Consider the following 25,305-nt stretch of genomic DNA (forward strand, 5'->3'; position numbering starts at 1 on the left):
AAATAAAGAGGAACAATGCATAAAATGGGATCATAGAACCCCCTGAACATGGACGGGTGCCTTAACAGTGAAAAATCAAAGAACCCAGAAAAAGTACCAGAGGGCTAGCACTTCTGGTTAAAAGAGTACTTTCCAACTAAAGGTGGCAAAAATGCAAATGTTGGCAGAGGGTGTTAGTTTATAGTGCTGTATGGTGCACACGGTGGAGGAAGCTGATCGTGTCAGATGGTGTGCAAGGTGGCTTCTGCTAAGAAAGAATGTTGTATTTGTAGATTTTCCAGACATTTTTGTATATTAATGTTTCACATCACAACTACACAGACTATGAGACTATGCTCTACAATAATAAGGTAGACACTCTGGTTTGTGCAAAGACAGACTATCCTATTTTTAGCAGTTTTCAGAAGTATTTTCGTATGGTCTTATTGCATATTAAAAATGCACATACACTACAAAAGTGTAGCACATGTCAGAAATATAGAAAAGATTCAGATTGTTTTGTACAAGTTAACATCTCAAAAATTTAAATTACAATATAAAGAAATCATGATTAGACATTTCATTTTATCTATGCACATCTCCAACATAAGAAAGTGAAAACAAGTATATATAGGCAAGTAAAGTTTCAATATATCGCATTACCTACCCAGTTATATCCTTTCTGGTGCTTGTACACACACACACAATTTCTGGTACCCTGCCCACATGCTGAACTTTGTTTAAAAGAATTAATGAATATCACATAATGGAAAACAGAAGTTACACTTTCAAAGATTCAAGATATCCGCAAAGTCCACAAGTGAGAACGAAAAAGCTATGTGCAATAAAGCCATGTGAGAGAGGAGAAGACATTCCACACCAATCATTTGACAAAATTATAGCTTCCATTACAAAGGTAACAAAGGAAGCATTTGCCTATCAAGCAGCTAAAAAGACATAGCACAGGGCAGGCAAATCAGCTACTAAAGGATATGCAATTGTTCCCTGGATTTGTGTGGCTATTACCTAATGTTACTGATTAGCCATTCGATCATTCAGTCTAACCGCCCTACCCCTTCCGAAGGTTGGCAATTCAAACACATTTGTTTTAAAAAAAAAATTGAGAGCCTACATATGCCTACCTGGCTCAGCTCAAGGAAAGAATGGATGTTGTTCAGTCCGATGGGGAATTTGCCCTTTTGCATGTCATATACCATTCGTGAGCTGCCAATGTAATCGAAGGTCTCCTAAACAAAGAACAATCAAACAATGATGTGTCTTGGACTTGGCATTGTGGAGAACAACCTTCAGAGCAACTGCAATGGGCAATTTGGTTCAGGAAACTAGACAGGTCAATGAATGAACGCCCGGGTGTTCCACTGTTACAATTTAATGAGACTGTCTTAACATTACAAAGGTTTAAATAAAATAAACATCCAATAAATTCCATCGTGTTGAGTAAGGAAGTAAATATTAATTTACAAGGTAGTACTTCAAACTCATTATACACATTCACTATGAGCTGGCATATGGTGCATTTATAAACAATAAAAATCAGGCAGTCTCATTTGTAAAGTTTATAAAACGAATCACTTACAGGACTTCAAAAATCACATAAAAAATATAAATATATGTATTATTATATAAATTATATGCTGTGTTTGAAATGTTTTTCTTTTGCTGCTTTCCCTCTAGAAATCTTTGGAACCCCCAACCTTTTGACGTTTTCGACCGGACCTGACTTTTGGAGGCAAGTAAAGCCTTTTTGCTATACATACCTTGGTTAGCGTACTTGTTTTGGGTGCACTGATCAGTCCCTACGGTTATCAGTGCAGTAACACACTGTCCTACATTATGAAATTCCCCATTTATTTTACACTGCACACATCACAGTACATTGAATTGCAGTAGGGAATACAAAGACTGATATGCTGGCAGATTTCTTCTCTGTGAAAGGGACAGTGAGCTAAAGACTTGGTAGAGTCTCTCCCAGGGGATATTCACCCAAGAACAGGTCATTGGGCTGTGTTGGTGCTGGTAGAGAGATTCCTAGACCCCCCGTTGTTTTGCAGGAATACTTTGTAGCCTGTGACAAAGCAAGTAGCCTGGCCTTGCCAAAAAGGGGAGGGGTAGAGGGCTGCTAAAAGACAAGCTGGAGCCAGTTCTGCCCAGAGGAGGGACTCCAGACCCTGCTACCCCTTCCTGTGCTGTGCGGTTTTCTGTGCAGACCCCAAATTGCTCATTCCATGCACCTACCAGGTACCTCCCAGTCTTAACTTCTCCTTTGCAGAAACATTGTGCAAGAAGACGAAAGCCAGAGAGCGGAGCCAAGCCCGATGATGAAGCCATTGAGCCGGGTCCGGGATTAAGGACGGATTTACCCTTCCAGGCACACTATCCCAGCCAGTGGACCCAGTATGTCTTCCGACGAGAGGACCACATAAAACTACACTATATAAGATGCAAGGGACCATCCGCCACGCCCTTCAAGATTGAAATACCATAAGGGACACCGCACACGCACCCTATTTTTTTAAGGGACCTTTCCTTATATGGATTACAAACCCTTGCCCTCGACCTACTGTACATGCGCTCACCCCACTCCGGTGGCATATAGCGGGTCTGTGACACTCATCAATTGGGCATCCTGATTTGGATGCAGTTCTCCAGATGAAGAGCGGGCCTCAAAGAGAAAGCCTTTAGGAGATCTGTGTTTTTTTCTGTTACAGGGGCCGTTTTTTCGCCTTGAAGAAGACGATCGCCACGAACAACTAGAAATCATTCTGATTCGGATGAAATGAGTATGCAATTGCCGCCGAAATGTAAACTCTCTGCAAGGGGGAACAACAAGTCCAACTCGAGGGATCTTAGACTGACACCTCTCATGTGATCTACACTCACCTATTAGTTGTACTAGTACCCCAACCCCTGCAACGTTGGCATCCGTTTATGGCCGATGCACACTAGAAGTTTCTATGCATTAGACACTTGGAGTCTGTTGACTGAAGGTGTGGCATTTGTTCATTCAAATTCTCACTGCCACAGAAACGGCATCTGTCTATCAGAATTTTGATCAGGAATTTCATTGCAATAGAGACTTGGCATCTGAGTATCAGAACGTTTGACATTTGTCTATGAGAATTTTTACTTCTATAGATGTATTAATGCAATTTATGTGGCATTATTTCCTCCAAATTTTAGGTGACAATTTCCCATGAATATATAGGTATATTCAATGTTTTAGATTACTGCTTTTTGTGTCTTCAATCGGTTTACCTAGTAAACCAAATTAGTTTAGGGATCACTGTATTTTGTATGCTTTTCTGTTTATGCTAACAATATATTTTTCCTGTTTCAAGCAATACCTTTGTTGTATGTGCAAATGTATATAAGAGAACCCTTTTTTCATTACAATTAATTATATTCACTATGCAGCCCCTCTCTGTGTTTCTTTCTGGACAATACTATGGGCTATGTTCCACTAGTAAACAAAAAGGGTTCCCCAAAAAACAAACTTTCTTTTTAGAACACTATATGGGAAGAACCCTTGTGTAGCAGTACTTCCTCCTCTTGGTTCACAGAGAGCGGAGAACAGCAAAGATTGAGAGCATGAGAGAGAGAGGTGCACTTCGTACACGGCAGACACACCGCTAGCCGCTGGAGAAGAGGGAGATACGATGCAGATGACGTACAACAAAGATGCCAGCACCCCACGAGCAATATAGCGAAAAGCTGTGTTGACATGTGGCAGGGATAAGAATAGCATAGATCTTCCGGGCAGGGCACAGAAACCCATGCAGCCTCACAAAAGCCTCCTATATCACCACAACGCCCTAGAGGGAACAGACCCATCATTAATCAGTAAACGTAACAAGAGCTGCCACAAATCAGTAGACCGACTAGGAATCCCAATGCCGGCAAATCCCATGAGGAAAACGGGACAGGGCTTGAACAGCATTTACAGACTTTCTCTGACACATACACACCCTGGGAGACGGAGATGGGACTTGGTGAGACAGGGATAGCTGGTCAATCAGATGAGACGGGGGAGATTTAAGCAAGGGAATGGAAGAAGAAGTGCAGGCTATTCGGATGAGGTCAGCAGTGGAGGTGGACCAAGAGACAGCAGGAGGAAAGAGGGAGCGTAGGCTTGTGGAACAGGCAAGTAGTTCTGAAACGTTTATGTGTATGTCTGTGCAGCAAGTAAATTAGTATATGGAGTAAATGGGAAATGGCTGTAACAAAGTGAAACAAGAGTGCTTGGAGAGTGGGAGTGCAGAGAGTAGTAGTGAGAGGAGGAGCAGCATAGTGAGAGGAGGAGCATATCAGTGGGAGGATGAGAAAAAAATAACAAAAGTGTGGAGGCAATAGCTAACAGTAGTAAAACATTGGAGAGGCAGACGAGTGGTGGGTGGAGTAATAAAAAGCAGATGATGCACAACTCTTTTTCAAACTTCCCTCTCACCCTCTCCTTACTTCTTCCATCATTCCGGACTGCCTATCTGCCATCCGGTCCTGGTGCACTTCCAACAATCTCTTCCTACTGGAACTCCTGCTCCCTCTTTCTTCCCCTGACTCTGGCCATCCACTATGGGCTCTGCCACCCCCCACCCCTACACCCCCCCACCCCCCCACCTCCTTCATCCGAAGCCAGAAACTTTGCAGTAATCTTCGACTCCTCTCTTTCCTTCCTCCTTGTAAGGAAGGCATGGTATCAAACAGTGAAGACAGACAAAAGTGTTCACAGTTCAAGGGTGTTTATTGACCTTCAATGGGTTGGTTACTTTAATCTTGAGGCCAAGGACGGTACCACGGCAGCTGATGTTCCTCTCTAAACCTAAATCTAAGGATGGGAGCAAACTACGACCATCAAATAATAATAACGCAGTCCTAGTTGAGTCTCTGTCAAAATAAAAGGGCCTACACTAATAAACCTATTGCCAATCCTTACTTTAAATATAAAATGGTGTGGGACAATAGTGTATGCAAAAAGAAAAAGTGTTAAGTAAATAATATGTCAGGATAGTCGAGCAGTTGGCTTCCCTTCCACACATTTCAGCACGGGGAAAAGCGGCACGTTCGAGCTTCGCACACGCTCTGGCTTCTCTGCCACAAGGATATGATATGATATGATAGGTTATTTATAACGCGCTTAATATCTGAGGTTACTAAGCTCGGACCCGGGGATCGAACCCGTGTTGCTCCGTGTCGTCTTGCTTGCAAGACAAGCACGTTGCCACTGAGCTATCCTTCCGAGACTGATCTCGGGAGGATACGGTAAGGATACGGATCTGGTGCCACGCTATTACGAAGGTTCCTATACAGTTCAAAGCATAGGTATCAGGCCTTCTGCCAAAGCCTCTTTCCCAATCACATTCTCTTTAATGTAGAGGGTCTGTAATAACAAACAAGCACCAAAGTTCCTTTCTTATCAGGATTTTCACATTCACAAGTTCTCACTTTCAGTGTTCATCATGGGTCTCCCTCGATCGGGCTCGGACCATGTAAATCTCATGTTCTACGTTTTCTAATTGATATAAAAAATGTAGGACTTTCGAATGTGCAATGGGTTTTGCTTAAACCATCGCAGGACCACTTCAATTCACTTCACACAATGCTCTTGCCAATCCTCTACTTTCGATTCTGCCCCTTCTTGGCTGGATACCTTACAGAACCTTTAATTGAGCACCCTCGTGGTGCCGGACCACTCTGTCACTGGTATTGTATATCTTCCCTGTAGTGTTCAAACATTAATCAGCAATTACGCTTTCCTCGCATCGTTCATCACACGCGTTTCAATCTTTGTTCTTGCGCTCGTTTTACAATGTTGCTGCTTGCAACCTTCTTCAGGTATAGATATCGGGAGAAATTCTATTCTGTGAATATAAATAAAAAGAATACCATTTGAGTATATTGACTGCGGACTTGTATTATATGTCCTCATTGCTGGAAGGGTCAATATGTACTAGTGCACTAACCTTAGGGTAACGGGCGGGCCAGGTGCAGTGGCCCTTCACTGTTTCGAAAATATTCATATGCCAGTTCTGTAGGTAAAAAACACTACATCACTATGCTATAGATATTTACATCAGGGTGGTCTCCCTTGGGACAAGTCGCTGGTTAAAGCGTTGTGTCCCACTAGGGGACCAACTGCATTCAGGTAAAAGGTGACAGGCTTCTTATATCAGGTCATGTGGACTCACCTAGGTGTCTCCTAGTACTCTATATACTGTTTGTTTTCTATTCCAGTGTTGTATAGACTAGGTAATTCACATGTAGAGTCAATCAGTTCCAGTGATTGTAAAAGTATACTGTGTGTTAACCACTTGATGGTACGGTTGGATATACTAGACTCTAATACAAACGGCTGATGCAGTTAATGTCTGATTGGTCATACCTCTCAATAGGGAGTATTTCGGTCAAACGCTCTTGATAAGAGTTGCCAGAAGTTCTCGCAGCGCAACCGTTGCTGGCGATATAAGTAGTAGTAGTAGGTTACTGACTCCTGTATGTGTAAATGCATACATTTCGATTCGTCCTTCTGCATGGCATGGGATAAAAATCCTATCCAAATTTGTATTTCCAATGTGTATGGACATGGGCCTATACAGGGACCCGCTCTCTCTTAACTCTGTTGGGAATCTATGTGATCACTGCAACCCCCCATAATTCCGACGGCCGAAAATGCAGACTTTTATTTTATTTGATTTTTTAATTAAACTCCCTTTACACCACATAGATATATGGGGGAGACCACGCACAAACCCCCATATTACTATAATATCCCATACCCCCCACATATCTATGTGGTGTAAAGGGGGTGTAAAAAAAATCATTTAAAAGTCGGACATTTTGGCTGTCGCAATTATGAGAGTGACATTTTGGGCCATTACCCTCTGTTGGTGCAATTTCGCTGATGGTTTCGTTTATAGATGTTTTTATCCGGTCAGCTCTGAGCCCCGGGACGCCGCAGCGACTTCCTTAGTGGTGTTTCGGGGAACCGATAGATGTGCGTGGTGTGGCCTGCTATCTACGTTTAAAGGTATGGGCTATTGTCAGTAACGTAAGGGATCACGGAAATACTATCAGAATACAACATTTCTACACTACAAAAATTCAGAAATATTTCTCAATCGGTTCCAGAACTTCCCTACCAAGTTCGATTATGTTAGCGTCTGTGTCCAGGCAACAATGTTGGTTGCGCACGGTCCTAGTATCGGCACATTGCTAATCAACCATGCCGTCTACCGTCCTTTTATATAGTCATTGTGCTAGTCCTGACGACTGTGGCCTCCATCTTGGGTATGTATTAGTCGTAATTTTACAAGCTGCTCTGTGTCGATTCGCCTCACTAGGGTGTTCTCGATTGTGATTGAACGTGCTGCTCTGCATCAGTTCAGATATTAGAGGACTCTCAGGTTAATGCTGGAATTAATTCTCAATATGTTTTGAGTATTACAATATTATATAGTTTTAGTGTGACACAGAGATATTTTACGTAACAAGTAAACAATATTTTGCAACCTATTCCATGAACTTCAACTCATATACTAGCCTATAAGGCATCTCAGGTTGTATATTGAAATTGGGTTAGAGGTTCGTTTCTAATATTTACCAGAGTTACATCTGAATATACATTTACAGTCGCCTTCATGCGATTTTCTTCCAGGAAGCTTTGGAAAGTACTCAACCGTCTTTGCAGACCAATAGGCGTCTGGTCTATAAAGACCAAATCGTCTGCGTATAATATCCACGGAATAAATCCTTATTTTACTTTTGGAGGAAACGCTTGTGTTTGTTTTTGGGACTCTCCCATGTCTATCATGTATGGGACAAACAACAGGGGCGCTAATGCACAGCCTTGTTTTATGCCTCGGTGTGTGTATATCTTACTTGCTAGAAGACCCTCTTTTGTTAAGCGGGTCTGGATTGAAGTGTCCGTGTATAGGGCTTGAATTGCTTCAATTAAAGACTTGGGGCATCCCCATTTTTCAAGCTTTCTCCATAGACGATCTCGACACAGCATCAAAAGCCTGCTCGAGGTCAATAAATCCAAGGTAGATTTGAGTCTTAGTGTTGATTACTCTGTTTCAGCAAGTTCAGTATGACAATATTCAATTCTGTTCCCACACCCGGGAGGAAAGCTGTTTGCCTCGGATCTAGTATACCAGCCGAACTTGACCACCGTTTAAGGTCTTTCAGCAGTAATGAGGCAAATCATTTTGTCTATAGAATCCAGTAGGGCAATAGGGTGGTAATTGCGGGGGTTCCCACAATCGCCATTTTTATAGATTGGGATGATTATCCCTTCTTTCCATGATAGTGGGATTGATTTTGTTTGTATTATTTGCGTAAATAGCAAAACAATCATTTCCCCCCATTTTTCTTCATTTAAAGTTCCATATTAGAGATGCCGTTCGGGCCGGCTGCTCTTTATGTACTAAGTTTTTGGATCATCATCTCTATGTCAAGACGGTTGAAGTTTATGTTCCAGACCTCCAGGTTGCTACTTACATTTCTGTCGATGGGATCCAAGGTCTCTTTTCCTTTTAAATAACTGTGCAGTAATCAACCCAACTGGCTTCCGATACCTGATTTGCAGTAAATGCCACTTGGAAATTGTCGTACTTATTTATTATTTCCAATAGGCTTCGAGCATTACTAGTAGATATCGCCGCCAGCATGTTTTCCGCATCAGCTTGCGCCCGTTTGGCCTTGGTTGATTTGGTCCAGTTTTTGTATGTTTGTTTACACTTCCTAATTTTCTCTAATTTAGCATCACCTTCCCCCTTCTGTAGTTCTGATTTCTGATCTGAGCTTTTTCCTTTTTGCTACCACCTCTTTATCATATGCGTGTTTCCTCACCACATTTGCTTTAATTGTCGATTTCTTTCCAATTTCATAGCTTTTCAGTAGCCACCTATATTCCACTGCTGAGGGGTTGTCCCTTACGTAGGATGCATACCGCTTTGTCACCTTTGGTATTTCGTCGTGTTTTATTCTCAGTCCATTTAAACCACAGGCAACTTCTACTGGTCCCATCCTTTGTTTATCCTTACAAAGTGTATCAATGTTTCAATTTTCAAGAGATCATGATCGCTTGCTGTTTGCTTTATTGCTGCAAAACCTTCAATCCAATGCAACATTTTTCCAGAGACATGGCAATAATCGAGGCACGCATGGCTTTTTCCATGGCCCCATGTAGCGGAGCCGTGAAGGTCGCCATTAATTTGGCCATTTAACATTTTCATGTCTCTTATAGCCATTTCATTCACCCAACGTTGGGCTCTGCCCTTTAACTGGGATTCTGTGATTTGGTGCCCATTCTTTAAAAGTAGCTTGATATTCAAATCTCCACAGATTAGAATTTTTGTATTAATTTATATTGCGCACCGGACGAACTAAATCATAATTGGGCGCTTTATATTAGTTTGCTGTTGATCTTTGACAGAATGTACTTTAATATTTAAAGATTGCCATGCACTACCCTAGGTCTAGGAATTCTAGCAGAACAGATAACGATCAGGATTAGTTGGCTTGCTTCCTTTAGCATAGATAGCTCAATTTCTTTTGTTATGTCATTCAGGTAAGACTCAGATAGGTGCACTTTTTCACTCCAATATGTGTTGAATATTAACAACTTTAGACTTTGACCCTCTAGGGGTTTGGTAATTTCCAGTATCTGGACGTCAGGATTTTGATTACGGCAATCCGTCACTTTTAAATGACTATTTGTCTTTATTAAGGTTAGCACGCCTCCATGAGGTCTCCCTCGGCTCCCTTTCCTTGCCGGATTAATAAAGACTTCATAGTTTTCACAGAGCAGCTTTTTCCTTATCCACGTTTCCTGAAGACATAGGATTTCATATTGGTTGTGAAAATCATCCCCCCGAGAACAAATGTGCAAAGTCGCAGGTATTCCAGGAGGCACATGTTAATTTCCTCCCTTCCTCATTTATCGCAATCCATTGCTTCTTTTTCCCTGATAGAGCTTACGCAATCCAGGACCAATCTGCCGTACACGCTCTATCCGGTTTTGTTTTCATAGGTTTGTATTGCTTCCTTGAATTGTCGATAGTGAAAAGCAGATCTTTTCCTTCTTTTAGAGGCATCTCATTTCCTCTCTGGGTCTCCTTTGAGGACCACCTGGTTCCATGATCTGTAGGTAGTTTTTGGTCATTTACGGACTTCTTTGGTATTTTTCCAAAATGTCTTTGACTTTCTCTGTCAGATTCATCTCTGCCAGAGAGTCTGTGGTCTTCATTTGCTCTTCTTTGCTGTTTAGTTTCCATTTTCTTTGATGTAACACTTGCCTGTTCCCTTTGATTTTCCATGCCAATTCCATCACTGAGTGTATAACCTACGATGGCTATTTTTCCTCGTGCTTCCAACAGTGATTCTTTGATCACCTGGGACTTTAGATGTAGCGTAACCCTGTCCATTCTGCATTAATTTACAAATTTCACTATCCGTATGTCTTTACACAATATGAATCTAGTTGCTGGGATGTGTTGGAGGACTTTCATCGCTTGTTCCCTATTTAAAATGAGCCTTTTAGAGTTCTGTTCTGTTCTTTCCAAGTTTATCCTGAGACTTGTTCACTCGTTCCTTTTTCCAGTACATTTTTTTTTTTTTGTGGGACAGAACTTTCTTCAATCTATTGTCCCGGCCCCTATCCTGGCAATCATCCTTCCCTAGCTGAGGGCTTTTTTTATTTTTTTTTTATTTTTCACTGGTGGTCTATTGGGCTTTTTGAGGGACTTTCTTTTTTCCTCCACAGTTTTGAATTGATCCCCCTTTTCTGGCCGTATGTTTAACGCATTTTCTTTCAGCACATTTTTTGATGTTTCAGCTAGGGCTGGGTAACTTTACCCTCTCTTGTTTTTTTTTTTTGTCGAGGGCAGATCGCCAGATATTTAGCCACCATATTTTGAACCTTTTTTTCAATTTCCTCACATTCTGAATCGCTTGGGTTTCCCCAGTCTTCTTCATTTTTATTTTCTTCTATTATCTGGATCAGATCGCTCAGGTCTGCGCCAGAGTCTTCTTCGCCAAAATCATCTTCAGCTCGATCCCTATCTAGCTTGCCTTCTTTGTGTGGCTCTCGTGTTTCTTCACTTTCTTTCGATATAATCATTTCTCTGTGCGCTTTCTTTGCCAAATGTTTTGGCTCAGTGCTGGGCTGGGTTTTTATATTTCTTAGGAAGGACCTCGAGCCAATTAATTTCCTTTTTGCCGGTTGTTTCATGAACTTCGTTTTTATAAGGTCTTTTGAATTTTCCAAAACTACCGGCCTTTGTACTCTTTCAGTGTATTTTGGTACTTCCATCTTTTCAGCACCTTGGAAAATCGAAAAATTAGTTAATGTCCCGGGTATCTTTTCCTTCTGAACGAGGTTATGATATCTTTGTAGATGCTGTTCCTAGGCTCAGAGCTTGATTTAACTCATTACCTTCCATCAGGTCATTTCCCGACGGAGGGTGGTCTGAAGCATTCTTTTCTTGGTGGCATGTCAAGGCTTAGTTTACTTATGCCTTTTTAAAAAGGTGTCGCATCCACTTACAGTCTTCTAGGACTGCTTCAATTAGGGCGGTCTTATCATTCGATTCACTTCTCGCTAGGTCGCATAAGCAATTTTGCCATGAATTTGTTAATTCTGCTTCTTTATCTAGGCGTTGTTCCAGTTTCTTCATGAAACTTTCGACTTCTTGCAGATTTATTGTCGCCATGGCATTTCCGGTTTGTAGATTTTGGAGCGATATTTCTGCTCTCATAGAGCTTTAACAATGTGGCCACCCATACTACGAGGGCCGCCATCACCTTATTGTGTATATGGGCACGGTCATTTCCTTTCTCCTTTTTTGCCACCTCTTCTTTATTCCTTTCCAGCCCCTTATTTTTACTATTTTCCTCGTTTGGCTTATTGAGGACCTTCAACTGGGTCGCAGTTTGTCCATTGGAATAATCCTTCCTTAATGGGTTTATTTTGCCAGGAGCCTGCTGTCGAGGAGCTTGGGGGCGATCTTTCATTTTCCCCACTCCACTTTTCTCCCCTCTCAAAGCGGATGACGAAGATTTGGCAGTCAATGGCTGCAATTTTATCCATAATGAATGACCGGCTCTGCCGTTTTTCCCTGGCTGTTTTCCCATTTAAGGCAGTTAGATCTTGCATTCATTTTTCCGCCAGGAATGAGTTGGATATATTTCCCGATAGTGGTCTAATGGGCTGTTTTGTTGGTATTGTAGGTTCTTTTCTTTGGTCATTTTCCATGCACTCTATGCCACTCATCATGAAATTTTGCAGTTGGGATACATCAAGCCTTTGTTCTTCCAACCTCAGAATCACTCGGACAGAGAAGGGATCTGTAAGGCCTCGCAGAGGGTCCCTTACTTCATATGATTGTTCCACTTCTGTGTCGTTTAGATCTTCCCAGATAAAATGTCCAGCGTCGCTAAAGTTCAAAACTGTGGTCCTTGACAGGTTATCGCATTTGATCGTTCCCGTCCATCTTTGCAGACCAACCCCATTGTCATTTGTACTTATAAGTTCCACCAGAGGAATTTCTGGAGTCCACTTTTCCAGATTATGGATGGTGCTTTCCAGTTCGGTCATAGGTAGAGCAGTGTGAGGGATTAATGGATTCTCTTTCTGCGTTTTTTGTATTTGCATTTCTATGGCCCCCACGTCAGTGTGTCCTCATGCCCCCACTCTCATTTCCTTATTTTCTTTTGAGGGACTCCGTTTGAAGGGTTGATTTTGTTTTTCGGAGGCATTTGCGCTATCTTCCAGCACCAATACTTCTGCACCGTTATTTTTGTCAAACTGGAGTTTCCTCGTGTTTGGCAAGGAATGCAGGGCTTCTACTTCCTGCGGGACTTCCAATTCCTGCGTCGCATCCGAGAATGCCAATGAAGGTTTGTCATTTTGGTTGTCACCCACCTTTATATTTGATGATAAATTTAATTGAACCAGCTCCTTACTTTCCTGTGCCGGGGATTTGCATATGTTCATTTTCCCACAAAGGATCGTAGCCGTCGTTTCTGGGTGGAGTTTTTCTTCCGATTTCACCAACAGTCAGCTTAAATACAGAGTCCGCCGGCACCCCTCGCTTTTGGTGCATGGAACTCAGAATATATTTCCTCTCGCTGTTTATTTAAATGCTGCTCCACCGGCGCCGCGTCCAGAGATTTCTTTTCTTTTGGTTCGCCGGTGGGAGGGTCCTCGCGAGCTGCAAACAGCAGCCGTGATTGTTTGAGAATTTTATTTCCCACAGGGAGAGCTGATGGGGTCGGCAATGAGTTTAATCTTTGCATTACCTAGTTTCTTGTTCGAGTCCCCGCCATAAATTTCGTCGGCTCCCCTGCTTTCGCCGCATTTCCTTCCGCCTTCTTCGTCAGCGTGCAGCTCCTCTATTGCGCAAACACCTGCGAACTCCCGGGAACACCAGGAAACACCACTTATGCACCAATTCTGCTCTGCTACCGCGGGGGAAGGTGCTTTTGAAGTGGTGCGGCAGTCACACGGCCCCAGCAGCTCCTCCTCAGAATAAAGGGCCAGCAACAGCTTCTTCCTCCAACAGAGCTCAGAAGCAGAGTACAACACCAGGAAACACCACTTCCGCACCACTTCCACTTCACATCTCAACATTAAGAATCTCTTACCTCCTCACCAGGCTCACCTTCAAGGGAACAGGTTACGCAGCAATGCTTGGCCGACTCTGGACTCCTCCCTGGAATCCCTTTCCACGCAGTAGAACTTTGTGAAGGTGTGTGTCGACCTCCACATAGCAGCCCTGCAGATGTCAAGCAGAGGCACACCAGTCAGGAACGCCGTAGTTGCAGCGACCAATCTGGTTGAATGGGCTCTCCGGCGGCCAACAATGGTCGGTTTGCCAACCGGTGACAATGGGTGATGCAGCCAGAGAGACACCTGGAAAGGTAAGTCTTGGAGAGGGCCTTCCCATGTTTCACAGGGCCAAAGTTCACAAAAAGTTGCAACGTCTTCCAAAAACTCTTTGTGCGGTCCACATTGAACTTCAGCGCTCTAGCCACATCCAGCGAGTGCAAAGTCCTCTCAGCGACGAAGGCGTCGGGAAGAATACGGGTAACACCAGGGGCTTATTTAGATGAAAGTCCGACGGCACCTTCTGCATGAAGGAGGGGTGCGTCCGTAGCACCACCCTTGTCTCGTGGAATGTCAAATAAGGTGGTTTACAAGAGAGGGCCTGGATCTCTCCCACTCCTCGTGCGGAGGTGATGGTCACAAGAAAAGCTGTTTTCCACGACAAAAACTTCAGTGGCGCCGAATGCACAGGCTCGAACGGGGGACCCATGAGCCTAGTAAGCACCACATTGCGCTCCCACGCCGGGGCCGGAGCCTTCACCGGCGGGAACGAGAAAAATAGTTCTTTGACGAACTCCTTGACCAAACGATGCGACCATAAGGATGATCGTCCAGGAGATCTGGTGTAGCGGGAAATAGCCACCAGATGAACCTTGATGGAAGCATGGGCCAGTCCTGCCTTGGCCAAAGACAACAAATACAGGAGCACCTGCACAGCAGTGACTCGCAGAGGGTCGAGCTTCTGAGTACAGCACCAAACAGCGAACCTCTTCCACTTGTGCCCGTAGCATTTGAGAGTAGATGAAGCTCTGGCCTTGGCAAGCACCTCCTTACAATCCGCTGGGAGATCATAGCCCCCAAACTCTAGCGCTGCAGGATCCAGGCCTTCAGGTTCAGTGATCCTGGGTCGTGGTGCAGAATCGCACCTCCTTCCATGACAAGAAGATCTGCGTCCGCCCGAAGCCCCAGGGGGAAAGAGAATGTGTCCCCCATGCTCCCCAGCTGGGAAAACCTACTGGCGAACCTCCGGCACTTGGTGTTCATCGCCGTCGCAAACAGATCGATCTGGGGATAGCCCCATCTGCAGAACAGGTGATCCACTTGGTCCCAGTGCCAAAGGTCCTGCGACTCTTTGGAGAGCGCCGGGGATCTGGTTCCCCCTTGCTTCCGGAGGTAGAACATCGTGGTGGTGTTGTCCGTAAAGACCCGTAGCCCTTTGCCCTTGAGGGACGGAAGGAAGGACTGGAGGGCCCAAAACACTGCCTGCAGCTCCAACACGTTGATGTGCAACGACTTCTCCTCTGGTAGCCACAGGCCACTTGCATGAAGACTTCCGGAGTGCGCTCCGCATCCTTGAAGGGAGGCGTCCGACGTGACCGTCTCCTGATGAAGTAAGGTCTGGAAATCCGCGCCTGCGGACAGATGTGCACGCATTCCCCACCACCATATTGCTCGACGGAAACTCTTGTCGAGTGTGATCTTCTCCTCGAAGCTCCCTGACACTTGAATCCAACAGGCATTGAGGTACTCCTGCAGCAGATGCATGCACAGCCGAATGAGGTATATTCATGACGACATCATGCCGAGTAGGGACTTAATAGACAGCACCCATGCGACCTTCAGTGCCAACAGCCGTTGTACCTTGCCAAGATGGTACGACACTGTGCCCCTGTACATTTGTCATCGTCTCCCTACAGGGGAGCCAGGCATTCGTTCTTGGTGCCGATGACCTTGGCGCACTGATACTAGAGTTCAGTTCCTCTTCACAACTACGGTGTGAAGAAGATGACATGAACAATATCGCCATCGAAACCAGTCGACCACACGGACCACAAGGGCTCTCGTGATCCTGTAGATGTCCAGACACACGAAAGACAGACACTCTATAGATTGTTTTCAGTATATACTCACGTAGAGTGAGGTTTTTATAATATGGACTTTATAATGCCCATTTTTTAAGCAATAGATTTAGTGGACCACACTGATCATGCCTGGCGATTGCAAAAACTCAAGGGTGGAATCAAATATACAATCTACTAGGTTACAAGAGCTAATCCAGCATCAGACACGAGCTGGTACCTGACATAATCTAATTCCTAATTCTGTCATCACATTAATAGCTGATCAGTTGTGGTCCATTGTGTTTGCAATATGTGTTCTTAGAAATAGATTCAAATGCCAGAATTGTTAGTGCCGAGGGGCAGCTTTTCTTAAACTATCCCTATTAGATAGGCGTCCCATCATACACTTAGGGATAGGCACTCCTGTCAGGGACAGGGTGTTGTTCTTCTAGGGACAGCTAGTACACCGTTTTACCATCTAATAAGTGTTTATGTTTATTGTGATTATATAGCGCTTTACGCCAAAGCGCTGTACATTATAACAACAAGACTACAATAACAGTAGAAGCAATTACAAGATAGGAGTCCAACCAGTAATACAGCAACGAGAACAATTTGCCAGTGGAGATAAATGGGGGAAGAAGGGGTGGAGAGGCGAATGGAGTGGGGAACAGGAAGTGAGAGAAGCTGATGGTGAGAGAGGAGGAGAGGGGACATAAAAGGAGACAAGGCAGGGGGAGTGAGGCAAGATGAGGAGGATAAAAGAGGGGGGGGGAGGGAACGGCGGAGGAGAAGGATCAGAGTATCAGGGAGGGGAGTGGAGGAGGAGAGATTTTAAGGAGACAAGAAAGGAGGAATAAGTGGGGATGGAACGGATCTAGAGGTGAAGAGAGTTCCAGTGGAGGGGAGCAAGGAGCTGAAAGGAGTGAAAACGAGGAGGCACATGGGGACGGGGGAACAAGGAGAAGGAAGTGATCTACAGATCTGAAGGCAACGGGAGGGAGTGTAGAATGAGATGAGAGAGGAGAGATATAGGGGAGCAAGTTCATGAAGAGATTTAAAGACAAGACAGAGTAAGTGGAATTTGAGTTTGGAATGAAAGGAAAGCCAGCTAAGCTGTGAGAGCGAGGAGGAGATGGAGTCCTGAGCAGAGAGAAGGCAAAGGGTGCAAATGTCAGAATTGTAGAGGGATTTCAGGGGGGGCAAGATGAGAAGCAGGGAGTCCGAAGAGGAGAGAAGAACAGTAGAAAAGATGAGAGAAGAAAAGGGAGGAGATTAAAAGTTTAGTGGCGTGGAAGGTTAGAGAGGAACATACTTTGCGAATATTGAAAAGGTGGTAGCGACATGCGTGGGAAGTGAGAGATATGGTTTACTTACGATTGATATGCGCACTGCAATTATTTGTTCTCCCAGTGAACCGTTGTGTTTGTGTTAAAACTTGATGTACTTGTTCAGTCGGACGAGGTCCAGAACGGGCCTCCAACCGCCGGTCATCTTTCTGACGAGGAAATAATGTGAGTACACTGCAGAGCCTCTTCGGGACGAGCCCGATCGCCCCCTTTTTTTAAAACGGCCTGTACCTCCAGCAGCAGCTGAGGAACGTGGTTTTCCTGACGGGCCACTGGTGGTATCCTTTGACACTTCCGTTGGAACTCTAGGGTGTGTCCGTGGGCGAGAGCTCCAAAGCACCCAATGGTCGGTGGAGATGGTCTTCCACACGTGGATTAAGTTCGCCAGCCAGCCTCCCACCGGGGTGCACGGGCAGGGGGCCGACTCCACGGCCGGTTCAGTCTTGGTTCGACATCGAAGTGCCACCTTGGGGCCCTTGGCGATGAAGACGTCCACCTCCAGACTTGGCGCGGCCACTGTAGGTCTCCTGCGCCGATGAGCGGGGGGCTGACGGTAGGAAGAGACACCTCCGATCCTTTTGAGGAACTTTGGGATTTCCCTCCAGAAGTCTGAAAGGACGGCCGCCGTTGCTGAAGTGTGCCCAGGGCACGAGCCGTCTCAGTGTCCGCTTTGATGGCCTGGAGAGACTCGTCCACAGTCTTTCCAAACAAATTGTGCCCGTCGAAGGGCATGTCGAGCACCTTTGACTGAACATCCTGCCAGAAATGTGTGGCCCTCAGCCAGCCTCGTCGACGAAGGCAAACGCTGTTGCCATTTGGCGGAATCCCATGTCAGTAATGTCCGTGGCCACTGTAATGGCGTGGTCTGATGCCAATATGAAACATCAGGGTAATTTACACATGAAACAAGGAAAACTTTCATTCCTTAACCGTTAGGTCAACAAGTGATATCACAATACAAACTGTTCTTAAAAGAAAAAATATACTGCAAACTGGTGTCTAGAGATACTGATTAGGACTGGATGCAGGAGGGGGAAGCAGGGAACCAACGTTTTGTTGCTATCTAGCCCTTATTAGAAGAACACCCTGTCCCTACTCAGGGGTGCCTATCCCTAGGCAGTGTATGGTGCGACGCCTATCTAATAGGGATAGGGTAAAAAGGAAGCTGTCCCTCGATCTACCAAAGTTGTTGGCGCCTCGGCCTGCATTAGGGAATTCTGGACACGAGATGTGAAAATGAGGAGCAACCATAAAAACACCATACCACTCAATGTTTCTTGGTGCGGCAGAGCTGGTAATTAGATCACTGCCCAGCATATCTAAATCGCTTACATGAGTATTCAAATGACCATGGGATTTTCTGTGTATGTTTTATTAACCCTGAGGAGATTTTTAGTTAAGCCTCATGATGGAGTGGTAAATGTTATTAGCATCTAAAAGGGCAATTGATGTTGGTACATCAATGCCTGTAAGTGTAAAACAATTTAAAAGGCTCACGGTGTGTGAGTGATAAGCATGGTTGGGATTATTTGTAAACTATCGCTCTTGTTATTGGGGATATCTACAAAGTGGCCATGGTACCACCCATGGCCACGAGGGTCGACCGGTTTCGATGGAGTGGGATGTTCAGACCATCTTCTTCAGGACTGTTTAGTCAATCAAGTGTCAAATTTGTCTTCCAAAGCGTGCCCAAAGCTTGGGGCACAATATGGACTGCTCCGTCTCTTGACTGTCTGGTAACTTGAAGAGCGTTCAATCGAGGTGCCCAGACCGGAGAAAGGCTTTTGTGGCCAACCAGGTTCTGCATGTAGATAGTGCAGGAGCTTGAGGTGGCAGCCTTCGGAATAAAGCGCGAGATACGTGACGCCACCTCGCCTTCCTGTAGAATCTCCAATGCCTCAGCCCGCTTGTCATCAGGGAGGAAGTCCAGGAGGGGGGCCATCTTGAACCAAAGTTCCCTGTCATAACGTGCCACGATGGCGAGGGCGTTAGCATCCTTGATGGTTGTTGCCGCCGCCGAGATCACTCTTCGCCCTATGGCATCCAACTTCTTCCCCTCACCGTCGGGGGGAGGAGACCGCTGACGAGGATGATCCCGAAGACTACTTCTTGGCCGCCGCCGAAACCACAGAGCCTGGAGGTGGCTGGGATTGTAAGCACTTGGGCACAGAGTCCAGCACTCTGTACCTCTTCTCATAGCAATCCCTCTTCGCCGGAGCCGCTGAAGGGTTCTAAATGAGAGACAAACCCTCGTCCAAAATGTCATCCAATAACGGGATTGAAAGTACGGTCTTCCTCTTTGCCTCCCGGTGCTGGTAAAGGAAACCCTCTTTCTTCTTCTCCTCCGGGATGAGCTGGAACAGCTCTGAGGCCCTGGAGATCATGGCGTGGAACGAGCCAATCTCGTCGGGCAGTGAAGATCTGGCCGGCAGAGATGGGAGATTCCCCAGGCTGTCGTCATCGTCCGTGCCAGTGCCCGTTGTCGCTGTGTCCGGTTCTGTCTCATGCCTCAGTGGGGGAGAGGGAGGCGAGGGGGGAAAAGGCGCAGGGGGTTGAACTCTCCTCCTCTTGGGTGGTGGTTCCTCCGATGGCCTCGGTGCCGCAGGCAGGCCCGCCGGCACAAGAGGCATCCTTGTTCGGATTTCCGTGCACAGGGTATGCAGAGCCGTAAGAATGTCTACTGAGATATCCCCAGGTGGCTGCTGGGGTGGAGGAGACGGGGACCGGTGCGTTTGTGGCTTAGGCTGCCCTGCTCCGTCGTCACCGCCCTGTTGCTCCTCGTCGTTGTCGTCGGGATCCCCCGCGTAGGGCCAGCTCTCGACGCATCTCTCCCTCCTGGAGGACCAGGAGGCTGGTGAGCTCTTCCTCTGAGGAAATGTCCGTGCCCTGGAGGACTACTGTGCCCCACCCTTCTCTGCGACCAGGGGAGACGGTTTCAGTGAAATGATGGGCATCACCTTCTCCGGAGTCTTTTCGATGGGCTGGAAAGAGGACTTGGCTCACACCGCTAAGCTTTCTTCTTCTGGGCAGGGGAGGCATGCTGCCGGGACTCACCCAGGGCAGGGGGGCCTTGGCCTGCAGCTACTTGTTGAGGCGCATGCGTTGGTTGGCCCGCGTGCGCTGCACTATCTCCAGACAAGCCGCGCAGTCATCGTCCACATGTGTCTGGTCCGAATGCAGGCAGTAGAGGCACAAGGAATGTCCATCGTCCGGAAAGACGTTCCGTAGGTTGCAGCACACCTTGAAGAGAGGCGCTGAGTCCTTCCCTGCCATATCAACGCCATATCAACGCGATGTAGGCCTCGAAGAAGCTTCTGGAATCCTCCAAGAAGAAACTCGACGAAAATCCGCCCTTGAGGGGCGCTTTAGAATCTGAAAACGGGTTGCCGTTAATCGGAAGATTAATCGGTGGAGCTTGAGGCTCGATTGACTGAAAAACTAGAGTACAACTCTTAGAAAAATCGCAAAACGCAGTAAAAGCTTGAGAACTATAGCCCGAGGACTCCCAACACTTGAACATGCAGTCAAAATGTGAAGATGGCTGCCAGAGGAGGGGCTTAGGTAGAGGGCAGTCATTGGCTGGGGGAAGTATGCCCCAGCGACCAGTGATTGGTTGTTAGGAGAAAGTTCAGAAGTGAAACTGAAAGTTTTTTTTTCTTTACCGAGGATTTCCAGCCTGATGACGGGAAATATTCATGAGCATGTGAATCCATGCCAGACCCATTGCTGGAGAAGGTGATGATAGACACCTTATCTGGAGGCCTGATTCATCAAATATGCTCAGCCTCTTCTACTTTAGCAGTGCTAATCTTACCCTATAAATGGGGAGCAACGTTGCAATAGCATCTACTTGGTCTACAAGGGTTTATGGGTCTAGAATATGCCTGGCACCACTCATACCTAGCATCACAGCATTGAATATTCAAACAGCTGCACTGCTTTCCAAACAACCTGTATACTTTCCAGATTTTCAGAGTTTCATTGGAAATAGAGCTTAAAAAATGCAATGGTAATGCTATGCTGGTTTCACTGACCACTTGTACAATCCCATGCAATAATATTAAGGGATGTTGCAAACCATCTGGTTTGCACTCCAAAATAACTATCTGTATGCATGTTCATGACATTTTCTTAAACTACCCATAATATCACGATGAGGCTTTAAATATTTTCTGTTTGCAGAGTATTGTGGGTATGCAGTGTGTGTTCTACTGCTACATTAACTCTTTTTACAGAGCTCTATGAGCTAGTATTGGGGGCCAGCACAGGATCCGGCAATGATGGTGGAGGGGCACTGGCGAACACTACTTGGGGTGAAAAACCAAATCGGCAACAAAGTCATAGGTTTGGGCAGTGCAGTACTATGAAGGAAATGTGTTTATTTGCATTAAAGGTTAACACATTGCAGTAACAGTGTAGGACCTTCTGTTACTTTCCATGCTCAGCTGCAGAGGGGTTTTAGAAATAATCATGTTTTCTGTGTTTAGTGCCTCTATAGCCTCCTCAGGCATCTTGTTTAACTGATAACCAAGTATTGCAGAAACGGCGCCCTAGTTACAGGAGCAGGCACTGCATCTGTTGTACACCCCTGATCATTGCTGCTATTAACTTAAAAGGGGCTGCATAAAAACATCAGTGAGGCTCTTACTGAATTTCATCTAGGCTAGGGCAAGGAAGGGTGAGAAAAAAAACAATATGCTGTATTATGTGGACAGTTATTTCAAGTCCTATGTAAGGGTTACAAGCAGTAATTGGTCTGAGCCTGGCAAAGGGAAACTAATTGTGTAAAAGGGATCTGAGCCCGGCTGAGGGGGTCCGGGCTGAACCGTGAGTCACCCGAGAAAGGATATTCTATAAGCATTGGAGAAGAGGATCTGAGCCCCGAAGAGGGGGATCTAGTGTGAAGAGGGTTCACCTGACTTGAATGTATGAAAAGGAACATTTCGTCATTTTGGTGCATCAGGCCCTCTGCATCAAGAGACTTTGATAACTTAAGAGACTTGGGCACAGAAGGCCCTGATGTTGATTATGGAACTGTGCCCTCATGCCGAAGAAGCCCAAGAGTATGCCATGCTTGAGTGAACCGCCTTGCCCCGTGCTGAAAATGCAGAGAAGGGAGGCCAACGGCCTGAACATCCTGACTATCATTTTGTGAACACTTTTCTTTTTCATGAACATTTCCCCACACTATTTGTAAATTAGCAGTAAGGATTGGCAATAGGTTTTTTACTATACGCCCTTTAATTTTGATGAGACTCCACTAGGACTGCATTATTATTTGATGGTCGTAGCTTGCTCCCATCTTAGATTTAGATAAGCGTTTATCACACCATTGATAAATTTCAATAAACACTCTCGAACTGTGTTCACTTGTGTCCGTCTTACTTTGATACCATGCCTGCCTTACACTATACAGGTACTGGATGGCCAATAATGGGCTCCAGCATTAACTCCTATAAAATAGGGGTTGTGTTATTAGGACCAGAGAACCTTATTAATGATACTCCCAAATTCATCCTTCCTCTCCTTGCTAGAAATTCCTACTGTGTTAGCCAAAAAGGTAGACCAAAACAAAAAACACTTATCTTACTTCAGTAACCTTTTGACAAAACAATATTCTTGTCTGTTCTTTATTTACTTTTTTATTTATTTAATTTTTTTTTTTTTTTTTATTATGCACCTGCATAATAAGCGCAGATCTGGGATTCAAACCTTTGTTGCTCTGCGTGGTCTTGCATCCAAGACCAGCGCGTTTCCCCTGTGCTATCCTCCGTTGAAGGCAGGTAGCCGCAAAATAGACAATATTTTTTAATTATAAGCAACAGTGTCATGTCCACCCACTATAAGAGTCCCAATTAAGAACTGCACAATGTTGCCACACAACTAATAAAGCTGGGCTAACATTTTAAACATTGTCCAACCAGTGCATACTTTGCTGGTCTATAGTGTACAACGTTAGATAGTACAAGTATCTCAGTAAATACATATCGTGCAGTCTAGCAGCAGATACACATAAGCAACGCAGTTACATTTTTCAGGCTAATTTTCTTACCCCTTGGAAAAAGGCAAACATGATATTCCTTGGCAACTTTTGAGAGTCTGGAAGTTTTTGAAGGGCTTCGGCAGCAGCAATCTGAGTCACAAACCCTGACACAGCACTATTTGCACCAGGTGCCATGTCCCAGAAGAAAGACCGACTGTCGAGCTGGGAGGAAGCAAGCAGGACAGATTAGGAAAATAAATCACTAAAACTTGTAATGTCAAACAGAAAACTGGATAGTGTCAGGCATATTTTTTCACAGGTCCTATTTCTAAGAACCAGATGCATTATTATACCTGACAGGGTGTTTCGTCAGATCAGAATTAACGTGACTCTCCATGAGGAAGGATCATTGAGCAGTCAAAGCAAACTCTTTGCAAGTAACAGAATAGTTTATTTCCCTTACAACGCATCCCCACTGAGATTGCATTTGCTTAATGTTACAACTATGAAAAAAGATACCAGCTTTACAATCTGAGCCCCCACGATGAAGGAGCAGAAATAGCACATTGGGAAGAATGAGAGTGGGTGCATGTTGATACTGCTTTGATCCTCCTACCCGCAGCTGCCAGTGAACTAAGAGGCAGGCACAAGGAATAGAAGTTAATCTTACAGGCTCAGGGGAAGCATTCCTTCTACTACCCACCTGGAAGAGCTGGTGCAGGCAGTGACATTGCAACATCAGTCACTCAACTCATCAGGTAGATGGGGAGTGAGAGACAGTGGGTACCATTACGAGTCCGGCAGTAACTGAGCCAGAAAAACCGGCAGGTTACCGCCGGACTCTTATTACCATTCCGCCTCTGTGATTCCCGGAATTACTGGGGCAATACAACCCCAGTGACCGGGAATTCCAGAGGCGGAATTGTTTAAGTCCCCATTCCCATGGACCCCTAAAGGCTCCATGGGGATGGGGACAATGGAAACACTGCTTCCGTCTATGACGGAGCCGGTGTTCCCATGTCCGCCTGCAGGTGGGTGGTGTTAAACCGGCCAGGTCAGACCTTGCGGGAGGGACACCTCCCGCCTGCAGGACTCTTAATTAGCCGGTCCGGAAAGAACGGTGGCAGCGGTTTTACCACCACCGTTCTTTCCGGACCGGCAGTGTCTTAATGAGGCCCAGTGTTTCCGAGTTTTCCAGAACCTTCTCTGGTAAGGGGTTCTGTTAGGGAGTTTTATACAAGTTACTGTCTGTGACAGAACTTGGGAAAGCCCACCTTAGGTGACAGGGTTGTAACCCCTTAGGTTTAACCTGAACTACCCAGAGGTTTGGTAGCAATGGCTGAGCAGATAAGCTTAGTCTAGGAGGAATAAGGCTGTAGTGAGGCACACAGTACTTAGAGAATACAATTGGTTCAAAGAAACACTGACACATTAGCAATTATATAAAAATAGTGATTGATTTTATATATACTAAGGCTTTAGAAAATAAGTCATGTATGTACAATTCCGTTTCCAGGCTGTGTCAAGGAAGGGAGAGAGTCCACCCCAAACACTCCCTGGTGATCGCGCAAGTGTATACAAACTCCCTGCCCACCTTACCTATGATGACGGCAAACACTGACGAGAGAAAGCCGCAGCATGAGGCAGCAAAGGAAAGCCAACACGCAGCGGCGGTTCGCACTTTGTTGTAGCAGACAACCAGCAGGCTAACACTGGCCCTGCGAGAAAAGTGTGCAGCAAAATCTCCAGGGATCTACATGTCATTTAGAAAAGGAAGCCCTATTAATGAGGCTCCCACCAGCTTAGCAGAAATTAAGATTGAAAGGCCCATCAGAAGTCCTTATAAAACAAGGACTCCAGTTCCTCAGAAAGTCTTTCACTTTTCCTCGCCACAGATGCTTCCAGAAAGGGGGGTGGGATTACAAGCCATTTTTGAAGCCTCCCTAAGCACCCCCACTGACAAACCCCCTTTAGTCAGGGAAGTGATTGGATTACCCAATCCTGGGAGGGGTGGGGTATTTAAGAAGGTGCATGTGACTTATACGGTGTGGGTTAATTGAGTGAGGACAGGCGGTGGACGATGACGTCCAAAATACCACAGGAGGCGAAAGCAGAAAGCAGTGCAGAAACTATTGGTGAGAGGTGGTCCGTGGAGTGTTTGAGAGGGAGAGGGAGTATTAGAAGTAGGAATAGTGGTGGACTGAAGTAGTAGTAGTAGTAGTGTTAGAGGTGGTGGTAATAATTGAAAGTAAGTAAAGTAGGTGATGGGAGTAGCGAGTGAAGGAGATAAGTTCTAGTGCAGGGTACCAT

The 25,305-nt window shown here is 45.4% G+C and overlaps 1 protein-coding gene across 3 annotated transcripts in view; it reads right to left on the reverse strand.

Moving 5' to 3' along the window:
* NCSTN (nicastrin) overlaps positions 1 to 25,305 on the reverse strand; it is a 1,205,995-nt gene that overhangs the window by 615,587 nt on the left and 565,103 nt on the right. For all 3 annotated transcript variants that reach the window (XM_069635427.1, XM_069635426.1, XM_069635429.1), the window contains 2 exons: positions 23,065 to 23,217; positions 1,122 to 1,226 (listed from right to left, as the gene is read on the reverse strand). In XM_069635427.1, coding sequence (XP_069491528.1) covers positions 1,122 to 1,226; positions 23,065 to 23,217 — 258 coding nt within the window. The remainder of the gene's footprint in view (positions 1 to 1,121; positions 1,227 to 23,064; positions 23,218 to 25,305) is intronic.

This window comes from Ambystoma mexicanum, chromosome 1q, assembly GCF_040938575.1.
Source record: "Ambystoma mexicanum isolate Mex_15411 chromosome 1q, UKY_AmexF1_1, whole genome shotgun sequence".
NCBI classification, from domain to species: Eukaryota; Metazoa; Chordata; class Amphibia; order Caudata; family Ambystomatidae; genus Ambystoma; species Ambystoma mexicanum.